Source organism: Colius striatus, chromosome 1 (genome assembly GCF_028858725.1).
Source record: "Colius striatus isolate bColStr4 chromosome 1, bColStr4.1.hap1, whole genome shotgun sequence".
Taxonomy (NCBI): domain Eukaryota; kingdom Metazoa; phylum Chordata; class Aves; order Coliiformes; family Coliidae; genus Colius; species Colius striatus.
In genome coordinates this window covers 114184263-114200141 of record NC_084759.1, presented here as the reverse complement: position 1 = coordinate 114200141, position 15879 = coordinate 114184263, and the positions used below count along the sequence as shown (strand labels likewise).

General features: G+C 40.0%; 1 protein-coding gene across 19 annotated transcripts in view; it reads left to right on the top strand.

The window, feature by feature from the left end:
* Positions 1-14454, top strand: part of BBX (BBX high mobility group box domain containing) — a 148449-nt gene extending 133995 nt beyond the window's left edge. For 18 of the 19 annotated variants that reach the window (XM_062003669.1, XM_062003751.1, XM_062003708.1 and 15 more), the window contains 3 exons: positions 4275-4472; positions 5154-5346; positions 8133-14454. In XM_062003669.1, the coding sequence (XP_061859653.1) occupies positions 4275-4472; positions 5154-5346; positions 8133-8220 (479 nt within the window). In that variant the 3' untranslated portion in view covers positions 8221-14454. The remainder of the gene's footprint in view (positions 1-4274; positions 4473-5153; positions 5347-8132) is intronic. The other variant, XM_062003785.1, reaches the window with a different exon arrangement.
* The last annotated feature ends 1425 nt before the right edge of the window (positions 14455-15879 follow it).

Here is a 15879-nt window from a genome sequence, read left to right as displayed (position 1 = left end):
AAAGTGCAGAAGATTAGCAGAATGACCTCTTTTTTTTCTTTCTTCTGCTGAGAAAGCCCTATTGTGTGGGGCCTGCAGCCCAGAGAGAGAGAGAGAGCCAGCAGCTCTGTGCCACTGTGCCTTTGGCATCCATCCAGGCTGGAAGAGGGCTGGGTCAGCATACGCTCATGCAGCAGAGCCCAGGCAGCTGTTGCATACACCTGACTTGACCCTCTGCTGCTTTGTCAGCTGCTGTCTCTCTACTTGTGTTAGTCCCCAGCCCTCACCGCATGTGCCCCCTGACCTCACAAGCAGTATTGCAGCAGCAGCTCGTTGTCAGAAGAGCTGGAACTTCCACCAGCAGTGCAGGTCAGCACGTTTGGTGTCACTTCCTTGGTGAAGTGATTCCCTAGGTACTCGTGCTTTGAAGATTTGCTTTGCCTAGCTAGGCTTTTTAACTTCATAAAGACCATTAAAGCATTACAGCTCGCTTTTCCTTCTTGATACCAGTGTGCTTGGACTCACAGAGCATTCATTCTCAGCTTAAATGTAGTTAAAACTTCTGCAGCTCTTCGTTGTAACAGATACGCAATTCAATTCTTCTAAATCAGTGTTTTGCCAGAGTTCAGCCTGAAAAGCTTGTCCTCTTCTGTGGTGTGCTGAGCCAGTCCGATTGACTTCATTTTTCTTGATCACAAAGACTGAGGAAATAAGACTACATCTACCCTGCGTGCCTGCAGAACAGGCAGAACTGCCCATGCGAACTTTTAACAAATCAAGCTCAGAAAACCATCTGGCATAGAGCTCTAGATGTTTTTCTCTCAGCTGTTTTTGTCTCTGTGGTGTAAGCATGCCAAAAGGCCCACATCTTTGTATCATGTGCTCAACTCTACTTGCAAAAATAGCCCTGTAGTTCTGCAGGCACCACTGTCACAGGGAAAGCCAATCATGTTTGCAGGACTACACAGTAGCAGCAGAACATTTCATTACGGGATGGCATTCTGCTGAAAATTGAGTGAGCTCTACGTGGGACAGCTCTTGAACACGGGAGTGTGTGGAAACAGAAGGCATCTAAAATGGATTTTAAAAATTGTTAAAGAAAAATACAGGGAATTGAACTTGTTTAGCACTGTGTTTTCTGCACAGCAAGACCGAGCCCTGGTTTGGAGCATCTGTGTGGGTATACCTTTGTCAGTTGAAGCAATGGAGTGTTGTTCCTCTTGAAGGAGGTGCACAAGGTCAGCTATCAGTACCTGGCATAGCTATATGCTTGTTGAAACATGGACTGTTTTCTCCTCTGCAGTTCAACGCAGAAGATCTTGTGAGTGAAGCCTTTGTGTGATTTTCTCCAAGTTAGATCTTATGTCTGCTTTAATAATAATCTGTAAAGAGGTCAAAGAAATTCTTTCTTATCCCAGCGTCCACTAAGGCTGCTAGAGAAGAAAAAAGAAGCTTTTACCTTCAACACCTACCCTCCACCCACACACACACAAAAATAGTCATTCGTTGTTCACCTTTAATCCTTCCTCCTTCAAAACTGTGTGGCAGCAATGTTACGATGAAGAGATAAAAAGCTTTCTCTAGAGCTCGAAGAGGATAAAAAGTAGAGGACTGTCAAGTCTCATTTCAAGGATTGAAAAACCTTAAAATATGGAGAGGATTCGAATATGCTTGCTGCATCCTGAGTTTGTCTGCAACCTTCTGCTTTTTCTTAGTCAAACACAACGATGTCATATAGTCCATTTTACATCTTTAATAACTGTCATTTCATTTTGGTTTACCTTTCAAGGCTTTTTTTCCTTACCTTTAATTTCTTGAGCTTTTTGGTGCATTCAATATGAGAAGGAGAAAACAAATGTAAAAGAGAACTGCACTGTATTGACCAATTGAGCTAATTTCTAGTGACCTGGTATGGCTTGTAATACATAACACATCTAATGAAAAACATACCAAATCAGATTTCTTTCTGTTGTATATTGTTTGGAAACATTTATTAAGTGTAAAAAAAAAAAAAAGTGTACTACTAAGATTAGAGCAATTTCAAATTCAAACTGGAATTAAACAGCAGTGTCAAAGTACTATCTAATTAGAGCAAATCCACAAATCAGAATTAACAGATAGTGTTGGACTACAACCAAACCATTACATTAAGACATAATCAACTCTTATGAATTCCCAAATAAGAAATCCAAAGAGAAAGCTGCCCATTTAATTATACATTCAAATTAAGATGCTGGTCTCAGCGCAGTGAGCTTATCTGCATATCTCACTATTAGCCCAATTGAGTTACTTGAAAATCACATTTGCAGTCATTGGCACTTCTGCTTAATTGGACTGTTATAGGACAAATCTTTTCTTGCAGTCTTTCTTGCAGAGAAGTTTCACAGCATAGCTGTGCACTGGAAGGGTTAGCAGTTCTAACTAAACACTGAGAAACATTAGTTAAAGCTGTGTGCATTAAAGAGCATGCACAAGTTAAAAAATGTTTTACAGGAGAAGATGCATTGGTGAATTAAGAAGATAAATGAATTAAAGTTTGGCACATTCCAGATGTTTTTGCACATATTTACTACATCTGATTGTATTCTTAATGTCATAAAACATTAAAAGGTCCCTTCCTACTTAAAAAACCAAAGGGTAAGAGCAACTGTTGTCCTTACCACGTCCACATCCTTGCACAATTAACAGTTACAGAAGCTAGCAAAAGATAGAGGTTATGTAAGCCAGATCTTTGAAGAGGAAGCTCATTAAATCTACAAAGCAAACAATAAATAAGCAGATAATACACATTAAAATGAAAGAGACAAAGGCCATGCAAACTGCCTGGCTGTTGTGCAGGGTTTGTGGGCTTGGATGCTCCTGCATCACATAGCCAGTCTCAGTGCAGGAGGCCAATCTTGTTCTGTGCTGAGCCCTTCAGAAAGAGCAGTCTTCTGCACTCTGGCTGGAGCTGTGTGCATGTAATTTCTGTAGCCCAGCCATCCAGAAAGTGAACAAATGTGTGTTGTACATATTTTTAAAACAGGAAGAAAGACTGAAAGAAACTCTGGGGAAGAGAAAGCTAACTGTAGACACAGTAACACCTGTGAAGTATATAAAGGACTATGGCAAAGAGAGGCAGTATAACCCGGTGGATAATAAAGGAAATAACAATTTGAAAATGCAGCAGGTGAGATGAGGTGCAGGCATTAGGAATAAATACGTAGTCACTCAGGATGGCAGTACACTGGGGAAAAATACCTTAAGGAACTTGGTGCAGATGCCGTGAGTGCTCCTTAGATGGATGTCTGTAGGAAATAACCTGGGCATTCCCTTTGCTAGCCATAGTCATCTTGTGGTAGTCATAGATGGGGTACACCTCATAATACTTTTATCACAGGAGTAGAAAAGGTGTCCCAGATTGAATTTATGGACTCACAATGCTCTATGATATCACTAGCATGACGTATTAAATCAAAGTAAATTACAAATAATTGATGGCTATGCACTGGTCTCAGATTTTGGAAACTTAAAAATAGATTCAGTGATCGCTGTCTGACCAGTTTCTTCATGAACAAGATCAAAGGGACTGTTTAGTCAGGTGAAAATTTGTGATCATGTTCCCATTCAGGGCAGAAGACTGCTTTGAAGTGCCAGCACTGGTACTGTTGAGAAAGATTCAAACTATTTCATTTTCACTCTCTAACTTTATGTGGGCAGTGTTTCCGTCAAAGTATTTTATCCAGTGCTTGCTTTCCTTTTTTAGCATTCTTGTCTTCAACTGTGATCTAGTTCTACTTTTGTATTTACTGCCTTTTGGGTGGTTTTTAAAGTTTGTTGTTTTGTGCAAAGCAGCATTTGCTTCTACTTAGAGGAGACAACATAGCGTGATTATAGAGAGAAGACTGAGGATTAGTCAGGAATTCCAGAGTTCTGCTTGTGAGTCTGCCTGTAAGATAAACATATGTGAGGACCATTATTGTTCCTTAAATACATTTTGTCTCATAGCTACTTGCCAGTATCTTCTGTTGCAGAGTTCTGTACAGATTGATACCTTGTTTCCACTGAAGTGCTACTGTCTTATCTCTCAATTGCCTTTGCAAGTGTTATGAACTTAAGCCCCTTGAAATATCTTTAAGAACTGACACGACTCTTCCCCGCAAATATCTCCAGTATTCGTATCATACCTTGCCATAGGTTATACTCTGAGAACCTGTGAGGGAAGGCTTAATGCAGGTAGATGCAAAATGGTAAATGAGCATAGCTAGTAGATGAATTAAGCTACGTGTAAAACTGCAGTTTTTGTCCTCTTTCAGCCATACTCTTAGAAGACAGAAATTCTGGTGAGTCTGCCTGGAAGAATAAAATTTCTATATCTGCCCTAAACACTCCAGAGCCAGCAATGATGCACGAACCTTTAGTTGGCAGCCAGAAAAGAAAAGCAAGGAAAACTAAGATCACGCATCTTGTCCGAACGGCAGATGGTCGAGTGTCACCAGCAGGAGGGTCACTGGGTAAGGCAATTCGAGTTTAAATTTTGTTAAAATGGAGTTATTGGAGAAGGGTTTGGGTTATGGGCAAGCTGTGTCAGGGAAGCATTTTTCAGTTAGCTTGAAAGGACATTCTTTAAAATACAGGTAGCAGTCATCTAGGAAATGAGTGAGCCTGTATAGCTAACTTCTTTGTTTGAGTGCCAAAATCTTGTCTTCTTTCCCTGGATTTTTCTCTCTGAGAACTGATAATAGAGAGAAATAGAAACAGACCCCTTTCATAATTTGTTTCCAGTGCAGCAAAGAAATTATACTTCACCTAGTTACAGGATATAAAAATGAATTCCATAATATGACAGTCAATACTACAGTCTTTGCAGGACTGTAGTAGTTAAGATAATCATTCTAAGTAGTTATGGTAATCATTCAGGACTTCTGTATCTATAATGTACACAAAAGCTCTCTTGCCTGACCTGAAAAATCGAACTCAGTGGAATGCAAAATCAGTAAACTGCTTGATAAACCTTAGTACGGTGCTTCTGTCAATAGCTTGAGTCAGAAGAGGTTGCAGTATGAATTGCATTACACTTGTAAAATCAAAGTCTTAAAGGTAAAGATTCTGTTAACACCAGACTAGTCGATATCTCAGTGGGCTGCTGTGAATTTGAAGGCTAGATTTGCAGGCTTAACTTTCTTTCATTGCAGAGGAGAAGCCAAAAGAGCTGCCACAAAGTACTCTTCAAAAAACATCAAGTGCAGAAACAGATTGCAACAGTGAATGCTCCAGAAATACAGAGACAGAAGAAAATCATAGTATTACGTCGGATATGCCAGCAGTGTCTGCATTTTTTAGCTTAGCTGCTCTGGCAGAGGTAGCAGCCATGGAAAATGTACACAGGTATGGTTTTCTTTCCCTTTTTTTTGTCTTGAGTGAATAGTATGTGGCTACCAGCTTGTTAGAAAACATGTGAATTGCGAACTGTTTAATTTGGCCCGTGTTGCCCTTTCCACTGCTTTCTGCGACTGTCTGGTTTACACTATTTGCTTAGTAGCGATAAGTCTTCACCTAAATGACAGCGTAATCTATTTCAGTAGTCAGTAAAATGATTCTCCTTGCTAAGCTTGCCTATTAATTTTTGTACATAAACAGGTTCATACGCTCCTTGAGTTTTCTAACTATCAGATGGCATTTGTCAGATAATAGCAGATTTAAATAGCTACTGCACACTGATTTGCATTTTTCAGCATCCTAAGACGATGGAGGGCATTTCATGTAATTTTAGCTAAAGTTTTTTGTGCTGAAAGTGACTGAAGGAAGCTAACTTGCTCTTTTTACTGTTGTGCTTTGCTAGGCAAGAGGCAAAGCATCTGCAGAACGTCATGGGTCAGAACAATTCTGGGTGATATAAAGTCACATTAGTTTGGATTGGTCCTCTCAGTTACCAAGTAGGCCATCCACACAAATGAGGTGGAGAATGTGAAGGTTACGGAGGTCTTTTGGATCAGCTCACTGTGGTCAGATCCTGCATCCTAGACCTGTGATGGGTTAAGATCAATGACAGCTAGTCCTTGGCTCTTAATTACCTAGTATTGTACTTTGATGCTGCAGCTTACTGGAGAAGAAACTTCATCCTTTGGTGCAGTAGAAAGTCAATGACGAAATGCTGGGACAGTTTGAAAGGATCACAGCATCTGAAAATGGCCTTTGGCAGATTGCCAGCTACCTCAGAAACTCCACAAGCAAGGGCTGATGAACTTCTTCACAAGCTCAGTTCACTGTTGATCTCAGGACCCTCATCAGCCAACCCAGTCCTTTGTGTTCAGGCTGCAGACCAAACACTGAAAAGCTTTGTAGAAGTTCAGGGTCCCAACAAGAAAAAAAAGTCAGCTGAACCCAGCACAATGGCGGCAGAAGCTTTTGTGTTACTTTAGCAGCGTTGTTTTGGGTGAGAAGCTTCTTCACACTGCAGTCAGCCTGGCCTTTCCTCCCAGCTTTGCAAAACAAGTGTCTGCTATCAAGACAGCAAAAGTCTGAACTCAATTCTGTCATCTTCGTAGTCTGAAGCCATGAAGTGGGACTTTGAGAAGCGCTGTGCTATGCTGTGCTCTCACTCACACCCTCGTGGTTTCATTGATTCCCATTAACGCTGACCAGGATTCACTTTGACTGTGTTTTTTCTGTCTTTGTTCCTCTAGGAGTTCTTGTCCTTCTCTTGTCCCTATTGAAGTGAACTAATGCTTTGTATAGCCTTCTGTTTGAGTCTTTCTTACTCCCACCTTTTGTCATGTCATCAGGCAGCTAGAGCAATGCAGCACCTTCAGTGAGGCCTGAAAGTATCAAACCAGCAACAGTTGCAAATTCCAACTTAAAATCACCCTAGAGGGAAGAGACAAGAGGGGAGGACTCTTTCCCAGTACAAAGTTAACCAACCATATCTCTCATAGACTTGGCAAATGGTAGTTAAAACAGAAACCTAAAATCTCATGGGTTTAGACACTTCTCTCATTCTACGTCTGTCTCCTCTGTTATCGTCTGCAACTACTTTATTTGCAGTAGGCAGAAATAACACCGTTAGAGATTTGCCCAATATGTTTTTTCACTATCTGGATTTAGTTATTAAATAATTTTATAGAGCCTTGGGCTACAGAAGCCAAACTCCTTTTTAAACTGTAATTAAATCTTGTCTGGAAGTGGCAGCGTGGTTTTCATTTGAAGGTTTCTGTTTAGCTGTATTTACCTTGTGCACACCCGGGTTAAGCACTGCGAGCCTGGGCTGTGTTCAGTGCCGAGTGTGCTTTGTTGCACTCCGGTTGCGTGAAGCACATTGGTGCCTCTGTTTCTGCCCAAGTCTTAGCTATGCCAGAGTGAGATAAAGGGGCCCTTGTCTAAATAAGAAGTGGGCCCCAGATTTTCATTACTGCAAATGACACGTACTGTAACAAAAATAGAACCTGACTTGTGAGATTAGATAACAGGCGGTGACGTGCTTTGTGTATGTATTTTAAAAGACAAGCTGCAAAGGAGCTCTCCCAAGTCCATCTGCTGCAATGATGGATGTTGATTTCCAGCACATAGTTCTGGCACAGTTTATTTTTATGATACCCTGTGCCAGGGGATCATTTCTCAGTTAACACTGCTGTAGTAATGGAGGAGATGTTGTGCTGGGCTGATGAAGTGTTAAGTCATGAAACTTGGAGTAATCCCAACGTGCAGCTCTGCTGTTGGGTATTTTTCCATATTGCTTAAAAGCTGGCTGTTTACTCGCATTAACATGACATGTGCCTCTGTGCATTTACCTTCTTTTGCCACACCTGAGCTGTACTTTCTGCTTCTGAGGACTGACACCACTCCGTTACAAAACGAGTAGCAGCACTTGTGTGCTCTTTGACTCTTCAGCTCTGCATTTTGATCTGTGTGGTCAAGTACCATCACATCTTGGTCTTGCCGGGCTTTGCATTGCATTGCAGGCTGCCCTTGGGATATTGTGTTGCTGTTGCAGGAATACCTCCAAAAGGAGTGTGTGACAGCAGCACGTGGGCATCTGGAACGGCAGGGAGTTACGGTGCTGTAATGTCAGATGTTAAACTGTGTCACGTGCCGCTTTCCATCCTTCCTGGTCTGATAAAAGCACTTCCCGTGCTCCAGATAATGATGGGTGGCTTTTTGTTTTTCTTCTTTTGCAGAAGTCAGAGGGCCACACCTATCCCACATGATGGACAGCCAAATGAAATGTCTCAGGCTCCAGTGCTTATTTCCTGCGCTGACCAGTGAAGCTCCACTTTATTGTAAAACATTGTGCTTTACCTAATATCCTAGCCTTGTCTTTACCAAGGGAAGCTAGTCAGTCCATATGATGGGAACTGTAGACTGCAAGCAAGTGCTTATTGCTCTGAGTGGCCCAGAATTCACTGGAAGCCAGACGTTAGCAACTTGGGCCAGGTCCTCAAATCGGAACCCAGTATGTAGGAGAGTGATATTAGTTGTCTATTAATGAACAGAAATGGAATGATCCCAGAGCTTGCTTTCTATCGAAGGCTTTTAAACAGTAAATAGGGGGTTGGTGTGAAAAAGGCTGCCTTTACTGTTCGCTCCACAGCATCTCTTTTACCAACCAGAGAGTACGGCAACTAGTTTCGTATAATACCTAGTTATTCTAAATGAAAATGAAAAACAAACAAAAACCTACAACAACAAAAACACTGACGCACTGCACTAGTTATTATTAGATATTCTTAGTCATTTTTGTACATGAAGATTTAAGTTCTAAGATGGTTTATATTAATAGGTTATGCCTACGTTTATATTGTAGAGTGAATTTAAAACCTGTTCCAGAGAACTCAAGGTAGCCTGGACAGATGTACCATTGTTAGCGGTGTTTGGGCAGCCATGTGGTCCAGATATTCTGCACTTTTGTATTTGCCACCGGAGTGGTAGAGTTTACTGGCAAAAATTCTGACAGGCTATGTTTGGGTTTGTTTCTTTTTAATTTAGCTTTGAGTAACCAGGATGATGTGCATTAGAAAAAGGAGTGGTGTATGGAAAAGAAAATACTACAGATAATTGACTTTGTCTTTCATGCCTTGGAGGGTTCCTTTATTTTTGCATAGATATCTGAGTGACTTGGTGAAACTTTCCTGCAAACAAAAAGTACTGCAAATGCGTTTCTCAAAAGTGACCTTAGTGTTATTTCACCGTCTGAAAAACCCAAAACCATGACTTTTCGATATACATGTACAAGAGTACACATACCTTTTGCATTTTACAGACGCTGGCATTGTTGTAGTTACTATGCACAGTCCAAATCAGCTTGAGAGTTTGCATAAAGGGTCAATTACAGTTTGTGTTGGTAAAGCAGCAAGTTGTACACAGAAAAACTACAACCGAAGAGTAACGTTTGACTGAATTCAGACTACCAAACAGATCCATCTGCCGGTTTCTGTCTTTGCTTACGTTGAATTTTTGTGTTTTGCTCTCATAAATGCATCCCGAAAGCGGGCCAAGTGTATCACTTGGCTGGTTTTCTTTGCTATCTTGACTTACACTATTGTATAATCGAGTATTGATTCCTACCAACAGATGCAAAACGATCACTAGTAATTGATCTAAAGCTACAAATTCAACAGGGTACTTCTTCTATAGCACAAGATGTTTCCCTACTTTTTGCATTGTAGCACAACAATTTACCAAATTGGACTCCAGCAATAATTTTCTATTTGTCTTCGTCATACTGGCTGAACTTTTGATAGTATTAGATTGAGTTTGAAGTTCTTTGAATTAAGTCTTTAAATGATGCGAGTTTACATCATTCTATCAGGCATTCTTATTTATACTTGACTGAATTGATAATGTGTTTTGGGGTTATTTTATAACTAATTTGATGTAATAGCCATATGGACAGTAACTATTAATGCTTGCTAGGTTTAGCCTTTCATTGTTGTAGTTAAGGGAAAGTCCCTGGTTTGGTGTCAGGAAACAATATACAACATCCAGCATGAGTGGTAACGAAGGATTAAAGATCTGACAAAAGGCAAGTAGCTGGGGAAGTGTCACTGAAACACCACCTTCAAGGATGCATGTGTTGGAAGAAGGGAACAACAGCAAAAGAACAACAAAATTCACGAGCCAATGAATCAGTGAAAAGGCTTTTTAAGAATTCAGGTGAATATATGACTTAAGAGCCCCATGAATACCATTGCAGCCTATGGCAGTATTTTTAACAGGATTTTATTAAAGTTTTATAAGTTATTTTAACGAGACAGGAAAAACTTAGAAGACCTAAAACTGCTGGGTCACGGCAAGGTGGCTGTTGGAGTTTTGGACCACTTTATAATTAGCTGAAATCCAAATATGTTACAGTGCAGGCCGTTCACGTTGACAATGGTACTAACTTATTTCTCTAGAAACCTTTAGAGTAGATATATTTTTGTCAAAGCACCCCATCCTTCCTCGATTTAAATTTCAATATTGTTCCTGAAGATATTTCTGTATATTAATGGTACCTTTTTTAAAAGAAACAGAAAATTACTTTTTTCTATATGAATTAATATCTTACTTGATCTGCTTTTCCTTGACTTTCCCTTAGAGAGGGGGTAGGCTTGGGTCAGTTTACTGGATATGACTGTTTTCAGATACTTATAAACCTTTTTGTAGATATGCTTAATTTTTAAGCGATTAGGCACTGAGAGTAGCAGAAATCCTGCAAAGCTTTATAGTTCACTAGGCATTTGCCTTTGTTGGTTCTCCGAGTGATGTCTTGATTTCAGTAGCTAGAATTTTCCCTGAATCTACTAGAAAGGGGTATCAGTATTTTCAGGTAACAAAGTCTGTTAGCACAACAAAAACTTCAGACCAATATCTTACTGTACTGGGGTTAGGGGTTTTTTTTCCTCGTTTGTTTTGGTTTATTTTGTTTTTTTTTATTTCAGCTGCTTTTGTTTTGGAAAATCTTATTGCTATTGTGTGTATTTCAGTATACCAGCAAACACTGCTACTCATTAACACATTGTCCACAAATGCCTCTAGAGAAGAAATTGTTGCACCTTATGTATATCTCAAGCAAACCAAAATATGATGCTTTTCTGCTTTGTTTATTCTGAATATGTTGTATCATACTTTACTGAACCCGTTTTAACTTAGCTAAAGCTATCAATATTTATGCATTTCACATTATTTTCTGAATCTGAACCTGTGTATAAAATCTTTCTTTAAAAAAAAAAGAAAAAAGAAAAAAAAAAGCAAAGCATTTACCGTAGTCGTCCTCTGTGACTTATCCATGGGAGGGGGGAATCTTGTCTCAAGTGTAAAATGCAGTACTGTCCCAGTTTTCCTTGGCTTTTATTTATTTAGTGATCTTTGATATTTCATATGTAGTTCTGAGGTATACAAAATACATTATGTAGCTGAAGCTACAGATCTAAGCAGCTGGGAGAAAATTACTGTAATGCCTTGTTAATTGTTTTAGTACTGTATACAAATATGGGAAAAACGTTCTGCAAAACATTTGAGATGCAGATTCTTATCCCCACAGTAGGTTGTTTTCCAGATATTAGACCAAATCAATCAAAACTCGGTGATCTTAAAGGTCTTTTTGAACCTAAATGGTTCTGTGATTCTGTGATTCTAAATACATCTATGGAGTTTACTTAATGCTCTGCTTATGGCAGTAACTACCCCTTGAATGTGCTGTGATTTCAGAAATAGAGTATATTTATTTAAGATGATTGAATGCTCTTTTATACTAATACAATATCCCAAAGTGATGAGCGAGAGAATTCTTGGTAGTTTGGGTTTCTATTTTATAGCACTGGTGCATGACTTTTGAAATAGAAGTGATAAGCGTTATTGGAAAGGGGCACAGGAGCAAGGGACTCATTGAAGCGTGTGAACTTGTGGTGTTTAAATTCCAGCTTTGGTCTTTCGTTATCTGGGAGTAAAAGCTGCCTTTGTAGCACAAGACTGAAGAGCGCTCTGCCGTTGGTATCAGGTAGAAACACAAGATTGAGTTGTAACTCAAATGAGGACAAGGGGAATGCCTTACAGTTTGGATACTGTCTTTTGGGACAGGATATTAAATTGAAGCAGTTATAATTTCCACTGTCTGTTTAGCTCCTGTATGGATACTGAATGGACTGAAGGCAACAGTTGTAGACGTGGGACAGCTGAGAGGATGAAAAGAGAGCTGGCCTTTGTTCTCAGTATGGCAACAAAGGGGAATTAGGAAAAGTTATATATATATATATACACATATGTGTGTGTGTGTGTGTGTGCTGGGGTGTGTACATTCTGGAAAAAAATGTAGGAAAAACAAAAACATGATGGGTCTGCAAGAGACTATAATGTATGTTGACCTTTGAGTGCTCTCTCTTTTTTGAATGCTGAGTATAATATGGCTACCTCTCCTAAAAGACTACTTTTGTTAACTTCCATTTGCTTTCAGGCTTGATCATGTAACCTTGTCCTCCATTGATACCATTCATACATCACTGTGTGCTTCACTTTTCAAAAGCAAAACATTTATATAGCGCAGACAAGGTAAAGGCTGAATATACAGTGGTAGCCAAACTCTGTTGCTGGAGCATTTTTTGTTTAACTTCAGCCAGAGCCATATGGCTTGCAGGATGTGGGCCTGCTAGCTCTAGTTGGTTCAGCAAGATCAGGTTTTTGTAACAGCAGAAAATGCAGTGTTCGTGGGGTGGTGGTCTTCAGAAACTGCCAGAGGTGACACAGTGAGAGCCCAGTCCTGCTCTTAAAACTTAGCCTGGAGTTTACGTTTTTGATCCAGATCTCACAAGGAGACCTGATTGTACAACTCGTGAGTCATGCACTACACGTCATCCATTAGATTGTCTGTTTGCCGTGCTTGTTTAATAGATTGCAGAGCTCCTAGGTATCTTTGCCATGTTTTGTGATACTTTTGGCATTCTCCTTAACTTGTACATATGGTGGAACCATCACCCACAGCTGCCAGGATGCCGAGGCACTTCAGGACACTTGAGTGCCATGAAGGAGCACGTTTAGGCTGTGAAAGTTACTTGCCTACTCCCCTGAATTCCCCAGTAAAAAGGCACAGTGAGGTTTTATACTCTCACCTAAGTACTATTATAGTCATTTATGTATACTCAGTATTTTTTACTGAATTGACAGCTTTGGAGAAGCTTATGAGATGGATGTATATTTTACGTTTCCCCACTAATTCTCCTAAGGCAGAAATCTCAGAAAACTTGACGTGACATCTCCGCTCAGCAGCACGCCTAAGCTTACACCGAAAACCATCCTTACTGAAGGGGCAGCTTTGTTGTTTGCACTGTGACAGTGCAGGAGCCCCGATTACAGACCACTACACTCTTGGAGTTAAGCTTGGGCTTGTGTGATGTTCCTGGAGGAGGTACGTCATCGTGGTCTAGGGTCTTCATTGACGTGGAATTTTAAAAACAACTGCAAATAGCTGGACATTTATTGAGTTATTCCAAAGAATTATATTGTAGTTTCTGGGTCTTGACCGTCTTGACATCTACTAGCAGACCCCCGCTGTTACTTTACTGGAAAAAAACCACACCTGTACATGCTAACTAACCATGCTTCTGAATGTAATGGTTTCATTCACTCTGTTTCCCCCGAGACTGAGTCCTTGTTTTCCCACACACACTGCTACACTTTAATCAGTGTTTGGGTCTTTGAAGGGGACAAAACCAAGAGACACACGTATGTGCATGTATCTGCTTGCATGTATACATACACACACACACATCAGAGTGCAATGACTTGCAACGTGGTCTCTGCGCAAGTGTTCCCATGTTAGGTCATAAAATGACATGAGATTTCTCAGACAATAGTTTTTCAACTTTCTGGCTTGATTTTGGTCTCTTTCCTTCACATCACACCATAAGGTGTCATTTTTTTTAAAATCACACCTGAAAAAAACCCACAGATCCTACTGACCTGGATGCTACAAAAACCTTCTTTTTCAGCAGTGCTTGCTTTTAATAACCAGTATCTGTTGACAGTTTTAGCACAACGGATTTGGCATCATCTTTTCTTCCTAGGGCTCAATCTTTCAGATTTTGTCACATATAATTCCACTGAATATTGACCCAGTATTTGGCTTTGTTCTCTCAAAAGCTTGATGTAAACATGCCTTACAGTAGTTGTCTCCATCAGTGGTATAGCAGAGCTACCGCCTTCTTAGATGTGTGTAGTAAAAGCTGATAAACACATTTACACAACGTCATGCTTTCTTCAAAAACCTCTAATTTGATATTTTTAAGTCTACATGTTAAGTCATGTGTATAACATGCTAAAATACATTAAACTGTGATAAACTGAATAGAATATTTAATAAAATATTTGAAATATTTGAGAAGGTCCTCCAAATAGATTTCTTTTGGTTCATTCTATTTTGGTTATCTAGTGTGTGTCTGTAAACAGTTTCCCATTTAAAACTTAACAATTGCAAATAAAATTCAACTAGAGCTTCTTTGATACTTCATCTACTTTACTATCAAGTGATTGTTTACTTAACACGTGGCTGAGTTAGCGCTACGATAAGAGTTTGTTGGCTTTTTCTCTACTTAAAACAAGCTCATTTTCCACCTGAAAATGGAAGATGCCAAAACGCAGAGGTGGATCCTCAGAACTGTAAGCTGTAGTTTCCTGTCAGATCATCCAATCAACTTCTACACAATGACTGTAAAGATGTCACATGTTTTGTAAAGACCTTCTGGGCATTTGTCCTTGCTTGCACGTGTCTCTAATGGGAGCTCCAGCTTTACTTTTAAAAAGACTTCTGAGCCTGTTTCAGCACCACTGACATTGTTGGAAAGATACACAGACCCATGCAAGTGCCCTTGAATTCAATAGATCTATATGGGCATAAAGCTGCAGATTGCAGGACAGAGAGAGCCAGGACTCGGTGCAGTTAGGCTGTGGGAGAAAAGTTCACCTTTTCTCCTGAACTTTCCAGGTACCCACTTTGTGTTTATGGATTTTGTCTTTGCACAACTGGGAAGCTCATTTGTGGTCCACACAACTATAAGAGAAGTCATCTCATGTGAAGAAGCGTTTGCTATGATTTCGGTCTTTGGACACTAAGAGGACTTACTCTGAAACAGATTATTTTAGAAATAAGTAGCAAGTGTCATCAACATTTAAACTTAAAGGTCCCCACAACTCTGGAACCTTAGTTAAGCGAGGACTCTATTCTGCCTGTATATTTTACTCTCTTGAGGCTTGAAAACTAGACTGTTGGGGATCTTGTCTTTTCCTGTCCTTGGATGCCTGAAGCTTCCTTGATATGTGTTTTTCTGATCACAGAAGGCTCATGTACAGACTTCATGAAGCCAGTAGACAGCAGTTCACATGGGAGCAGAAATCCTGTCTCTGAGTGAAAAGTAGCAGAAGGGAAGCCTTTAGGTTTTGTTTTTGGGTTTTCATTTTTTAAACTGTGTGCTGTTTACTCAGGGAAGAAGAAATGTGTGCAACCTTGCAAGGCCTTTGCAGGGTATACATCACTATGTCTGCAAAGAAACACCAGGAATGGAAGAACTTCAGCATTAAAGGCCAAGTAAAGGTCATAGTTGGGGAAGGGGAAGAAAAGCTCTGATTCAGTGAGCAAAAAGGCTGGAAGAAATCTGAAAGAAATATATATTCTCCCAGTATAGTATACCCAGTCAGGGACAGTCACTATACTGGGGCTTTTATTACCAAATTACCTTAAAACAAGTCACCTTCATTCCTTCAACTTCCATCTTTTCTCATCTGCTCTCATTCTGTTCTCCTGACAAAAGATGTGAGTTCAGCTGACTCTCAATGCATCTAGATCTCTTTGACTACCCAGCTCTCTCTCACGTTTCTTCTCACACCCGTGTGGCATTACACTGACACTTTCTTAACTGTGAGGTAAGATGGATTTCCACTAATGCTTTTGGAAGAAAC